Source organism: Vidua macroura, chromosome 1 (genome assembly GCF_024509145.1).
Source record: "Vidua macroura isolate BioBank_ID:100142 chromosome 1, ASM2450914v1, whole genome shotgun sequence".
NCBI lineage: Eukaryota > Metazoa > Chordata > Aves > Passeriformes > Viduidae > Vidua > Vidua macroura.
The window spans coordinates 96,938,459-96,953,199 of record NC_071571.1 but is presented as its reverse complement, the minus strand read 5'-3'; the positions used below and the strand labels follow the sequence as shown (position 1 = coordinate 96,953,199).

Here is a 14,741-nt window from a genome sequence, read left to right as displayed (position 1 = left end):
ACTACTCTCCTGTAACAAAATCATTGTATGATTCAAAAAGTCAATGTCACAGGACATTCTAAAATGTATTCTGTATCCAGGGTAGAAATCTTTAGGATCAAAGGGGAAAAATCTAGGTTTTCATCCCCACTGGAACCTGAATGTTCTCTTTCTAAAGGAAAAAAAAATCAGAAAAAAAAAAAAAAAAAAAGGAGTATATATCAAAGGAAAAGTGAAATTCATTTTTTAAACCCAAATGTCACCTCCAATTGTAATTATATATGCCCACCACAGACACTTTCAGTGAACAAGTAGGGGAATTATAAAAGCCACACAGCTCAGTGAGTTGCTGAGAAAGGCATATTAGCACCATGTCCCAAAAACAACTGTGGGAAAAGTAAGTCTTCTGTCCTGTCATTTTAGAATTCATAGCAGTATAAATTTCAGTGACACCAAATCTTTCCTTTTTCTTCTGCTACTCTTAGGAAGTTTTCTGGCTAGAAACTGTCCTTTCAGGGAACACTGAGCTGTTGACCTCAGCAGTTTCCCCAAATGTACAGAATGAGAAGATGTGTTTTTAAGAGCTTCAGCTGCAGAGTATATCGGGGAGCGTCTTTGGAAACATTCTAACACTTTTGCTTCTTCATCTTTTAACTGCATAGGGCAGCAGCTCTCTCTGAGGAAGTGTTTCAGAAAGAACATAGTTCTGTGTTAAACTGTGAATTCCCTACATAATTACCCAGTTACATTATCCACAAACATGAATTTTACATTTTATTATACAAGGTACATTCAGATATTAAAAGGATATAAATAGTATATCGGATGTAAGCTATAATTATTCCCCCTTTTCCAGTATTATGCAATTCAGCTTCCCCTGAGATTATGGGAGGAAAAAGTTTTTAGATAACTTTTGCTTAATCTAGACTTTACAGCCAGTTTTTCTGCCTTACAGTTAATTTGCTTCCTGTTGGTTCCTGAGAGTGACATTCACTTTAACTTCATGAGAGTGGCATTCACTTTTGTTCAAATTGGTAATTTTTCTCCAATTTCATGCAATTAAAAGTGCCAGAGAAAGTTCAAACCACGCTTAATTCCTTATACTGACCTAGAGTAGACATAAACTGTTAGAAACAAGACAGAGGCCAGCTGGGACTTCTATTATTTTGATAAGAAAATTCCTACTGTATGCTTTACTATGTAAACCAAACATAATTCATACCAATTCTAGCCCCAAACTTTTCCATTGAAATTAATGACTGAAAATTGTTTCTCATAAACAACACTAACATATGTTTTACTGCATGCCTGTATGAAAAAATCAACATGAAAATAAATTCTAAACCAGGGGACATTGTCTTCAATCTTTTATACTTTTTCTTTTAACAACATTCTTTTAGTGGATTCTCAGTCCTCTCTAAGTAGCATTTGTGCCACATGCTCTGTGTTCACAAAATGAACTCAAAGTGGTTTGTCAAGAAAATCACAAACAAGTGAGTCTGTGGGTAAGTGAAGACTTGGAACCAAGAATTTGAGTAGAGTTACATTCACTTCTATAAAACTCTTTTGCCTCTGACTTTTCCTTACCCCAGAAACTCCAGATTCTGCTATCCTTAAACAGTGATTATATTAAGTATAGATTTGTAAGTTTTTAATTCTATTATAATAACTTTAGATTTTAGGTTTAAAAATTATCATTTACATGGAATTTAACTGATTTACATTTTCCCTCCTCTGATCAATTTCTACTGGTCTGAAGAAGTAATTTTCCTTTCACTGGATTTACTCATAATTTTAATACTGATTCTAAAAGAAGCCAGTTTAGGCCCAAAATCTGAGCTGAATTGATTGAGTCCTACACTAACTGTAGTTACTAACTGTTCAGCTTAATACAGAGAATAAATAGTGATCTTCTGCACCTCATTAATGAAAAAGACATTGTGATTCATTGAATCACAATTTAGAAAGGCAGTGTTCATAAGTCCTTATGTCTGCTTTATACAATACCCAATATTGCTATGTAAGTGGCTGAAGAGACGGGGAAAAGAACGGCAAAGTGGGTACTGATTAGAGATTGTCTAGTTCTGCTATTGATGTGGTAATATTTAGAAGGAATGAGGTCTCAGGAGAGTTTTGACTTGCATCAGAAGCAGGTCAAAACATGATGGCCAGTCACAGCTCTCAGGATTGTTATGTAGGGGTCAGCCGCTTACCCAACAAGTAGACAATAATTAAATTTCATTTGACCATATCAAGTTTTTGACTGCCAAACTGCAGGATTTTTCCTAGCTTGATTTAAAAGAGTCATTTAAAGTTCTAGAGATAAAAAGGGAAAAAAAAAAAAAAGAAAGTCAAATATAAATTAAACCTTTCATTTAAAAGTACTTGGTAAATCATTGATCTATACTTGTATTGAAATATCACTAATATGCAATATTCTAGAATACAAATAACTGTTTTAGTGCTAAAAATGATTTGTGTGGAAGATGCACATAAAAATACAGAGATCCAAACTACCAAGTCTGATTTTTAAAATCCTAGGCCAGCATGTAATTTGTTAAAAAAAAAATATATATATATTTTATAGAATTTCAGTATGGGATTCATAGTTAGTAGCAGTTAATAAACAACTGTCTAAACCACATAATGAAATTGACATTTAAGAATAAAATATTTTTAGGAAGTATTTTGTGCATTCTCTTTTAATATTAATTTTCACATAGACTTGAGAAATGAGCTACAGGAAAAGAAAGGGAAAAAAAAAACCAAAAGAAAACAAAAGGAGTATAATACAATCTTTTGTTAACCCACATACTGCAACCAGCAGATTTGATAACATTGTCTCTTGAGCTTCAACTATCAGATAACATCTGGCAAATGATGTATGTAAGTCCTGTTACACAACATCTTCTGGCTTCTCAGTGTCATCTAGGGGACTGATATGTGACTAGAATAATACATTTCACACTGCCTGCTTCTGTCATGCTAGTACAAAATTTTAACAATGGATGTGTCACAAAAACAAGTTTATTTATTTATGAATTCTCAAAATATATTTTGCAATTCCCTTTTTATCATCTTATTCATGACTCAAGCAAACTTTCTTAACAGAAATTGATGGATATTACATAGACTTTCAGCATCTAAGTATTCAAATGAACTTTGTGCAGCTCTAATTTGTAATGACCTCTGGAGCAATATTTTTGAAATGTTGATCAAAAGTATTTGCTTACTTATTTTCACAATTTTACAATGAATTTATTCCTTTCAATGGCATCCTCAATTGTTTCGTAAATCTCATCACCCTATATATTAAAAAACAAAAATTAATTGGAAGTACATTTTACAATGTGCATTCCAGAACATTTTTTTCCTCATTGAAGTTAAAACCTCCTTTACAACCCTATTTGAGGAAACCACAATGTCAGGCATTCATCTCCCTAGTGAATTGCAGACTATGCTGTGATCATGTAAGCAATGTGCATTTGAAATAATCAAGAAGATTTTTCAGAGAAAGAATACTATTCTTATTATTATATAATAATATAATTTTCTCTTTCAAAAAACTATCCATAAGTACTGCTCCATTTTTATTTTAAAAAAGACCCGTTGACAATGGATACACAAACAAAAGTTGTAGTGGGAATGTGGTAAAAAATGCACTGGTAATATATTTTATGTTTCAAATTTTAAATCCAAGGCGTGGAACCAGTACTCACTGCAAACAATTGCAGAACTTGTATCACTTCATTTTACAACTTGTAAATCTGACTGATCAACTGAGTTAGACCAAAAAAGCTTATCTGAATTAATTATGTTCTAAGCAGAAGAAGATTGAAGAAAATAATTTCAGACAATTCCAGGGTAGCTTTTATAGGGACAAGTGTATCTAGAGGAAGAATAGCACAGGAAGCAGAAAAATCATTAATAATGGTTTATTAATTACAACAAAAACTCAGCTTACTGTAACAGAATATTAAAAAAAAAAAGGAAAAACTGAGAAAATTGAACCTATTTAAGACTATATTAGTTTGATAGTGATCAAATGCTGAATTGGTATGGATCAACCACATAATTTGTGTGAAGGTAGAAAACTAGTTTTAATTCATTAAAAGAGTTGAAGAAACAGTAGTTTTGCTCTCCAAAATTAATAGATATTTAATTTGTACTTAGTTCAGTAGATAGAAAGGTAGAGGACAGTCTTTAACCATACTTACTTTTAAGTAAGAACCCAAGCCTAGAGATTGCCTGGATTTAGGCACATGCTTAGATGTAGGCTTCCTGAAATTCTTTGCTAAATTGAGACTAGATTTAGTGGCCTGTCAGTGCAGCATTTGAGTATAGTAAGCTTAAGCAACTGTTCTTTGGAATTATCCTTGGGCATATCAGAAAGTAATTTCAGAGATTTTTGATGGATTACAGCATTAAATTATAGTAGCTGTTATTTTTATTTGGCCTGAGGACCTTTATGAAATGAACAGGTTTTGTAGAGAAAAAATCAGGACACCTAGCATTTGGATTTGTCACAATAAAAAAATAAAAAGTGCAAATTGAAAATATGTATACATTGAACATAAATTGATCAAAAAAATGACTTGTTGATTTTCCCAAACAAAGATTATGTATCTCTTTAACTAATGTGAATTAATAGTATAAGGAAAAAAACCCTACTTTAATTTACTCAATATTCGCAAATATTAAACAACGCCCACAATGAGCAGGTGACTCTTGCATGAACCCAACTATATTGAAAATTGAACCCTTTTTAAAATAGGATTAAAAAAATATAGCTTCTCTCTACCTCAATTTGTCATGATCATTTTTAGGACAGCACACCTTGTTGTACAGGTGTCATCAGTCAATGTTTTGAGAGGAGCTTTGTTTGTATCTTCTCAGTGTATGTATAAGATAAAAGCATATATGATGAACAGAAGTTGTCAGAAGCTTGAGATAGGCTATAATTGTACAGAGAGAGAGAGAAAGTGAAAAAAAGGAAAAAAAAACAAATTGGACTAAGTCAGAATGTTCATAAGCTTGATTCACAGTCTTGATTTTCCAGGAGTTTTGTGTCTGGCAATAGATATATTGGCCAGATTTAACCATAGAGATGATACCTACTTCTCACAGAAATCATTGTATGATCTGTTTCTCACATGAAAAAGACTTTACATGATAGTATTTCCCTACCCCATGACAGCAGTATGATACTAAAGATTACAGACTCTTCAATATCTTAGCACATAATAGGGGAAAAAGAGAAGATGGATCAAAGGCATAGATACTCCAATGGGCAAGATAACTTTATGTGCAAAATATTTAAAACAAAATTTGTGTCAAAGTTGAATGAAACATGATCTTATTTTTAGACCTGACCATCAAAGAAGCTCAAGTGTAATATCTGAAATAAAAGTATTACATAGCCTGCATTACTCAACAAGACAGTAAACAAATCAAGATAGGTCTCAGCAATCAATATGGCAAAAGATATATTAAGATGTCAACAAACACCTACTAGAACTACAAATATGCAAATAATATTCAATAGCATTCACCTCAGTACTGGTAGGCAAACGAATTTCTCTGTCTTGTCCTCTTTACAAAAATGTGAGTACTGTCCTTGGAAAATGAACCAATGCTAGACAATAGATGAGTGTACATAACAAATGGTGACAGAGGATTTACTTATTATCTGACACATTTCATAATTTGCTAAACATTTTATACTGCCAAAATATTCCATTCTACAAACAGAAACATGACTCAGTTTTGTAAAGACTTAAGTTTGCAAAGTTACTAATTATTGGGCAAGAAGCCTGTTTATTAGTTACAGGGAATATACAGTATGTGTATATTTCTTTAAGAAGAATTAGCTAGAAGCACTATGCAAACAATAAAAAATCTGTTAAGAAAAGGTAAATATCTCAATAAAGATCAGTATTTATTGCTGTTAGAATTAAGAAATGCTTCATTAAATAAATTAGAATAATCTACAGTCACGGTTGCTTGAACCTATGCAAAAAGATGACTGAAAAGAAATTACATAAATATGGGTTTTACCTAACATACACTGATAGTTAAAGAAGCAAACTGAATAGCTATATTAAAAAATAGTTTTTCTGCCCTGACAGATGGAGCACACTCACACTGATTGGACAAAAGCACTGGGGCAATTGCTAAGATTTATTTGCTATACCACTAATTTCTTATAAACCTGTAGATGCAATGCATAAAGATGAAATTTGAACATATTAAAAAAAATATTATGAAGAAAAAGAATTGCTTCAATGTCAGCAGAGTCTCTCCAGATATCCACATTTCCCAGGTCCCTAAGAGAAGCTATTACAGACATAGTGTTGTCAGGAGGAAACCACAACACAACCACCCAGGAGTGCATCACAAAATGAGCTATTAGAAAAACTGCCAGATGAGAAAATCAGATGACCTGGAAAACCTTTGAAGAGTAATCAAAAACTCCTTATTCATTACATATGAGAAAAGAATTTCCATTTTTTCCCCAGAAGAAGTGCTACAATGTTTGAATGAGAACTACCAAGTAACACAACAACAGGCTTTGGAGGTGCTGTTCTGAATGTGGGCAAATTTTCGTTGTAAATAAGCTGAAAATGTTCATTGTAAATAAGCTGGTTTTAAACACTTGTGGAAGAAGGACTACCCAGGCTTTCTGTTCCTTATAATCCTCCCTGATCTGCTACTTCCAAGTGCTTCACAAACATCACAGAAAAATCAAGAATTAATAGGGAAAACAAATTTCCAGGTCCCACTGGTTATTTCCTCATTTTATAAGTGTTTAAAGCAAAGGGTAGTCACTTTATATCAGACCTAAGGTTAAGCTAACTCAGCATAGTATTTACATAAAGTCAAAAGTTTATCCTTAGGGAAAAGAGGATAAGAAAAAGACCATATTTAAGGAAAATCCTCTGCTGCTTCTAAGATTTATATTTAATTGCTTTGTAACAAGTAATAATAGAAACTATTTCTAGAATGACACCAGTATTATAAAAATGCAGCTTACTCTAAAAATGTTGGCTTTCTAGGGCTAATTTTTAACGTATATCTAAGCTTCCTAAAGATCCCTCACAGGTGCTCCAAAAATACAGACTTTTGGTCAGAGAAATAAGACTCCTCTAAAAAGAATATTTATCATTGCAACATAATAATCACCATTATTGGTGAGGTCACCTAAATGAAGAAAAGTGTTTCTGTGGAGGTGGAATAGAATTATTTGTACCTGTACTGCTATAGAATATCCTAGTAAACCTTCTCTAGAAGTCCATGCCAGCTTATTATGGAATGAAAACAGGGAAGGGATTTTTGTAGAGAACGGGGTGCACTGATGGCCGGGGAAGCAGTAAGTGTCCCTAGTTAAGCTGTCATTTTTCTTTACTCCAGTGCTAGGTGTTCAACTTCCTTCTGTTAGTAATATGATACTCCGAGCACACAGGGATTTCTGAACTAGGAAGTTCTGTATTTGACTTTTGGGTATTGTTGAAAGAAACATATAGCTATGTGATGGCAAGACATAATATGGGATCTGAGAACCCCACGAGACCTTTTAGATACTCATTTGCTCCACATAAGGAATTATTTTACACTTGAAATTTAATACAAACCTGTGATCATGATTTTCAATGTAATACATCACCTACTTGAGAGAAATTCCTTCCCTTTCCCAAGACCAGATGCCCTTGTAAACAGCAATGAAGTGCCTTACTCTTATGAAGTGCACTTGTATGAACACAATAAAAGTTCATAACTCCAGGAAGCTGCTTATAGCAATTTGAAGTCCTGGGAAGTTATATCTCAATAAATAAAACAGATTCACACTTTCTGGGTTTTTTTGACATCACATGGTTCTGTCTCAAAAGTTTAAATGAAGTTATAATGAGTAATTTCTCATCTTCCAAACCAACTCTGATACCAAAGGAAAACCACTGTCGTGTTCAAAGTTAAATGGCTCTGCATTGTTTGTTGGTTCTCAAAAAGCTTAACTGGATTTCAAGATGCCAAAAAGTGATTGTCATGCTGATACTGAATTAAAAGTAATCAGATCAGGTTCAGAAGAGTAAACAAAAAAGTACAAGCAAGTGACCTAGCTCACATGGATATTCAGCTATTCCAGATGCCTAGGAAATATCCCTTGCTTAAACACATTCAAGGCAGAAGATGGACATTAGATGGCAAAATGATTTGATAAGATTTTATCTGAGTTTCTTAGAATTGTGATTGAATTTAATAAATTTAATAAATACATTTTTCATGAGTTCTAAAATATGCAAATTTCCCAATGAGGGGGAATTTGGGTTGCTTTTTATTTTTTTCCCTCATGATAGATGACATAATTATTCTACTTCTCTGACATTCACTGTAATGGGAATATAAAAGTACTGGTACTCCAGTTAGAAAGTGTTTCATATTCCACTTTTTGGGACACAAGAGTATAAATCTTTTTTTTTGTTTTCCATTATCAGGCAGTTGAATAGAAAACATTACTGACTGACATTTATATTAATGAGGCTAAATAAAAACACAGATGGCTTCTACTAAGTGAAGGAACTGAAAGTAATGATGTGCTATCCTAAGCCACTGTCCTGCAAAATCAGGGACCAGGATAAACAGAAATCTGATTATTCTAGCTGAGCGAGAAAGCCCAGATAAGCACAGCCTCTCTCTGCCTGAATTCTTGTCTATACTAAAAAAAAAGGAAAAAAAGATTCTTTTTAAAGAAGAGTTGTCAATAATTTGAAGTAGTACTTGAATTTTTCTACACAAAACAGTGATTCAACAGCACTTTGGAAGACAGTCTTGAGATGACACTTTTTAGAAAAAATGAATGTAATAAATTGAGTCAAAGAACCTAGAGCTGTGAAATGAAATTTCAGGTGTAGGCCTTTCAGTGGCCCAAAGACTGGCAAAACAAGAGCAAGGATGACTTATCCTTGTGTCATGGGTTTTTCCCTAGTCAATCAAAATTGTATTCAAAATGAACCAGCAGGACCTAAAAATATTGTAGCCTGATATGTGTTCCTCTCATACATCAGATTTCCTTAAAAAGAAGCAAGCCAATAAAAAAGTTTGTATATATTTATGAAGGTTCAATAGTTTCAGATAGTTCCATTTTGAAATGAATACAGTTAATCAGAATTTTAAAATAAAAAATAAAATTAAAATAGTATATAAAATAGTTTTAATTTGTTTACAAACTCTCATGTATGCAAAATGGTTGAAAATTTATGTCAAAATGCATCTGATTATTACTGATATTAGCTGCAATTATGCAAAAGAGGAATACTTTTTCCCTTAGCTCAGAGTTTGACATTGAAAATATTCTATTATACCATACGTACTACTTCATTCATCCACGTGTCACTTAACACTATAATTTAGAAATGACAAAAATGAAAGACAAAATTATTCTCTTAATAAGGAACTTTTTTTGCAAAACTTTCAGCAATTTTACCAGTTTCTGGGTGTGTTTGTGTTGATTATGTATGTAGCTCTGATATTGTTGCTAAAGTTTTTTCTTCTGCAAGATCTCACTTTTTAGAGTACTGAAAAGACCTCTGAAAAAAGGTTTATTTAAAAGGAAAAGAATGTATGGCAAAAGAGTTACATTTGTTTCTGAAACAACAGTCCCTAGTGGACTTTTGCCTTGGTGGATGGATTTCCAACCATTTCAATACCAAGGAGTCAAAGAAATTATTGAACAGACAAGTTGTCATAATTGCAAATTATTAGTCTATCCCTTAGGATTTTTCTATATAATTTCTTTTCATAGGACTTAGTCCAAACTAGATTTAAAATGCCTTAGGTGCAGGACTCTTTCCATTTGCACAGACTAATAGATCTTCATTTCAGCATTTTCCATTATATCCTAACTGATCTTTTTTTCAACTTCATCCAGTTATCTGTTTTGATACACCATGGAGACATTGTAAATAATTTTTCCCTGTTTCTCCAGGTGCCATTCAAATAACAATAAATGGTTGCAGCTTCAATTTAGTCAAATTTACTTTTTATTTTTTGAATCTTGGCACACACCCACATGTTTAACAATGCATCTCTTTATTCTCCATTAAGATCTCAAATGCAAAAGAGGCAGATGAGAGACACATGGGGGTAGGTGGGGACTCTCAAAGATTGCTGATACTCAAGAAATAACTGTGTTGCACTTGTCTCTGGATGAACAAATCCTCCTCTGCAGGTTGCAGTTAGGAAGACTGTCCTGCTTTCGACAAGTGAGATGAATAGCAACAAAAATCACACATCCCCTGAGCATTCAGCTGCTTTAGACAGCAACAGTTTCCAAATGAGTCTTTGTTTTGGATCATTTTCTTCAAGTTCTTTAAAGAGAGGTTAGCCAAAAAATTTCCTCTGATCTCTTCATTGTTCATAATTTAATTATTTAAGTTGTCACTACCGAAGCTAGTTCTAGGTGGTTTAGGTGATAATTTCTGTATTGGAGTCCTCTCTATGTTACTCTGTTATACTCTGGAGTGGAATCCTCTCTGTGTTACTCTCCTATACAATCTCAAAAACCATCCTTCTGTTTTAAGAGTTGGCAGGAGCCACTCCCAGTGCACACATATGGACAATAGATCTAAAAATGTCATGCCTTATCCATGTCTGCATAACAAAAGACTATCCAAGTAATAATGTGGAATGTGAAGTTCTTTGTCTTATTGGTGATCAAGGAGGCAGCAGTGCTGTTTTGCACTTGTCAGATTAATCATATTCTTATTTTGGCCAATATTCCTATTAACTCTCTACTACTTGCAGAGCTTCTATTGAAATGTATGGAGGGGAAAAAAAGAAAGAATCAAGGAAGAAAAAAGATATAGCTATTCCATCTGAAGTCTAGAATAATTTATGCTGCTGTACCAATTTACCAGCATTGATCTTTGTGTAGAAATTCTCCTTGAATCAGTAGAAAAGGAATGAGAATAAAACATGATCCATGAAATTGTCTTTTACTTGAGAGTCTAAGTTGCAGATTTTGCTATTAATATCTTTTCAATCATAATTTGGAAAAAAAGGAAAAGGTAACGAAATCTAAAGCAAAGGACTTATGGTGCAGGGCAAGGAAATGGCAAAAGCCCACAGACCACATGGTAAGTGAGAGATAAAAATTTAACTCACTTTTCAGAGTGGATATGCATGGTTATAACAAAATTTTGTCTATTGTCTTTGAATTTACAGCAGATACAAATACCTGGCTATCAGATCATTTGCTACAGAAATTCTCTCTTCTGTTCCTGTTTGAAACTTCTACATATGTTTAGCCACTGAAAAACAGTATAATGGACTTGAAAGTTAGTTGGTTAGTTTTATAAATATTTTCCTTGTATTAATGAAGGAAAACCAGAAAGAAGAACAACATAGAACATGTAGACCTGCCATCTTCTATGATGCTACGGGAGTATTTAAGGAAGAGGTTTGGGTCTGCTAATTTTAGGCAGTATTCTAAAGAATATTGTTCTACCTAAGACAACAATTTAGCTGAAAAAATAGTGACATAATTGACAAAATTACATAATAATTACAGTGCTTTAGAGTGAGCTATATTAAAACATGACTCATCACTCAATACATAAGAAGTCACAGAACTACGTCACATCCAGCAGTGCAGTTGCAGTGCAGTATAGTGGAGCTGCAGCCAAAGAAGAAATTTAAAATCAGCAATCTTTTGTTAATAAGTGGGGGAGCAGGGGAATTAATGGAAAGTATGACTATGAATTTTGTTTTACTTTAATGAATTAAACAGTGACAAGGAATACTTGTACAATTGCAATTAAGATTTACAACCTTTTAAGAAAAATATTGAATACATGTTACTATCTCAACCTCACATATCCTCTGGTAATACTTGTAATAGTTTGCTTTATTGAGGAAGGAGAACTATTCCACTCCTCAGCTGGGGAAATGTTTGGTGAAGTGGAAAAGCAATGATGGAATTTTCTGAGATAATTACATTTTTTTATTAGAATACTTTATCAATGATCTTTTTGAAAGAAAAGCTGTACAGTGTAACAGCAAGCATAAAACACTAAACTTCCCATTAAACATTTTGAATGACCTTCTGTAATAGCATTCACTTGAAAATAATACTTTTAAAAATTGCAGAATCTGAAAATCTTTCCCTTGAATAAGCCTTACTTGTTATGCAAAAGATACATATGACTTTTATCAATTTCCTATCTATTAATACCTTCCTTGACAATAAACTATGCCCCAGCTAAAGATATTCTTCAACAGCAAGATTATACATCATTAGAAAAGTTACAGTTATAAGCTTTTTCTATTAAAAATGTGATGGTTTGTACTTACCAGGTGTAAAATTATATCGAGCAGAAAACCCAATAGATTCCAGTTCAGCATCAGCAAAAAATTTAATCCACAGGAATCTGCCACTGGATTTTATCATAGGTGGATTTTGCTGTCCACAGAAACGTCCAAGGATTGGGGAAAAGCCAAAAGGTCCATCTCGTACTTCTATGTGGTCAAATTTACACTCCCAAGAAGGCTCTATGGAATATTTTTCATCAAAATGTAATTCAATGCATTGTCTAGGAGCAGCTGGAGACAAAAAAGAAAATGATTTTTTAACCCAAAGAATGTATTTTCTAACCCAAGACCTTTCAAAACTAAAGCAAAGCTGGAGAAAATCAAATATATCAGTTTTGTATGGATCATAAAATTTTGTTTAAAAACTTGCATGAAAATTAGTACATCTGTATTTTTAATAAATTTCACACTGTAAGGTTATTTGTTGTTCTCCTTTAAAAGATGTATTCTTGACAGCAGTGCTTAGTAAAGCTAAGAGAGAGATATCTATGATGAACAGAAAAATATAGCCAGGAACAATTTCTTCAAATAAAAAATGTTTCTAAGGAACTTACATATTTGGAAAAACTTGTATTTGGGGGAGGAGTGTTAATCAGAATACTTGTTTTATACCAAGTACTGACAAAGAGGATGAAGAAAAGGCTGATCAGAACTGTGCTACAGTAAGGACAGATTATGTTCCTATATGTATTACAATCAATAACAAACTGGAGTGTAATTGCATATACTCAGAATTACTTCTTATTGGAAACATAAGAACAAATGCAGTGAATTCTCACTTAAGAAAGAACTAGATAAGGATGATAACAGAAGAGTAAACGATATACTGAAAATCTTGAAGGAACTTCATAGTGGCCACTTAATTAGACATTTTAAAGAAAATCCATCTTTAATGATAGGTACTAAGTCTATAGACAGTCAGAACGACCTCTAAAACAAATATTTCCTGGCAACTCCTGTATAAAGCAAAAAAAGTAACTAGTAGAAATACAGTATTTTCTTAAAAGGAGGGGAAAAAATCATGGTTTGATCAATACATTTTATCAGAGGCAACCTCCTAGAGGTACACTGTTTTCTATGCTTAATCCTGGCCATAGCAAAAACTGTGTGCCTTCCATGTCTAGAGCATTGTGCATTTTTTGTCAGACTTTTGCTGACAAAGCCTTCTGCTAAGACAAGAATTTCTTGTGTCATTGCCTTCTGTGCCTCTCATGGGATCATGTCCTACACTTTACACATATTGAAAGAGCTTTGTATTACCATGAGCTTTGCCACAGTTACCATTCTTTTCACATGGAATTATGGAAGATCAAACTCCATGCCGAGTTATTAGCATGGAAACTGCTTAGCATGGAAACTGCTGCCACTCCAGGAGTCAGTATCTCTACATTTATTTCCTCAAGAGTAATAAGAAAACTGTCAGTGTTACAAGAACAAAGATCTTGTTTGGATTCTGAAATGTTTTAAAATAAATCTTTTGGTATGAACTCATTACTCACATAAGAGAGACTATTTAAAATTAACTGAGTAAGAAGATATCAGGTAAATTTTGAAATCTTTATATAAGAGCACAAAGTCAGATCCCTCTTACAACTATTTCATGTAAATAAATACAGCCTCATTTTATAAGAAGCATTTGAGAAGTAAGTTAATAAAACACCTTATTGGGAAAAAAAAAAGATAATTTTAACAGCTTTACTTACAATGTTATTATAATTGGATGATTGATATTTATTGAAACATTTAATTTAACATGGGAAATAAACCTTTTCTACTGTTCTCAATTTGAAGACATTCACATTCAGGGAAATACTTGCTAGTGACTTGTCATTATTTATACTGATTTACAGGAAATTTGTGATCTTTATGCCCATATAAATTCAATAGAAAAAGCAAAGGCCTATGTTTTACATATAATTCTTTTCCAGTCTATGGAAAAGAAATTACTTTGAAAGTACAAAAATATTTACAAAAGTAAGGTCAGATAATAAAGCTTGTAAAGGAGATCATAATGATGTTATCCTTGGTGAGGTTTGAAGACCAAAGTAAATCTTTTTAGGTTATAGTAAAAGCTTAAATACCTGGAAGATATCGATTAATTTTATTCAGATGTTTTTATCCTTGACTTTACACTTTTATAAAAATTATTGATTTAAACTCAACTAAGCAATACTAGGACAGAAGAGAGCAATCAGCAAGTTTCAATTTGGGATCATATCCTGCATGCTCTTATACCATTTAATTTGTTGAGAGCTGTTCATCATCCACCTAGGGACTGCAGAATCAGGTATCAGAAACTCTATCCTGACAACACTTTAGGTAATCTTAAGAATGCTCATCATGGCTTGAAAATCTTACACATTCATGACTCCAGTGTTATGCTATTAACCTGTCTAGAG

General features: G+C 32.9%; 1 protein-coding gene across 3 annotated transcripts in view; it reads right to left on the bottom strand.

Moving 5' to 3' along the window:
* The window catches only part of NETO1 (neuropilin and tolloid like 1), a 63,105-nt gene that overhangs the window by 36,634 nt on the left and 11,730 nt on the right, over positions 1–14,741 (bottom strand). For all 3 annotated transcript variants that reach the window (XM_053979870.1, XM_053979879.1, XM_053979889.1), the window contains exon 4: positions 12,325–12,573. In XM_053979870.1, coding sequence (XP_053835845.1) covers positions 12,325–12,573 — 249 coding nt within the window. The remainder of the gene's footprint in view (positions 1–12,324; positions 12,574–14,741) is intronic.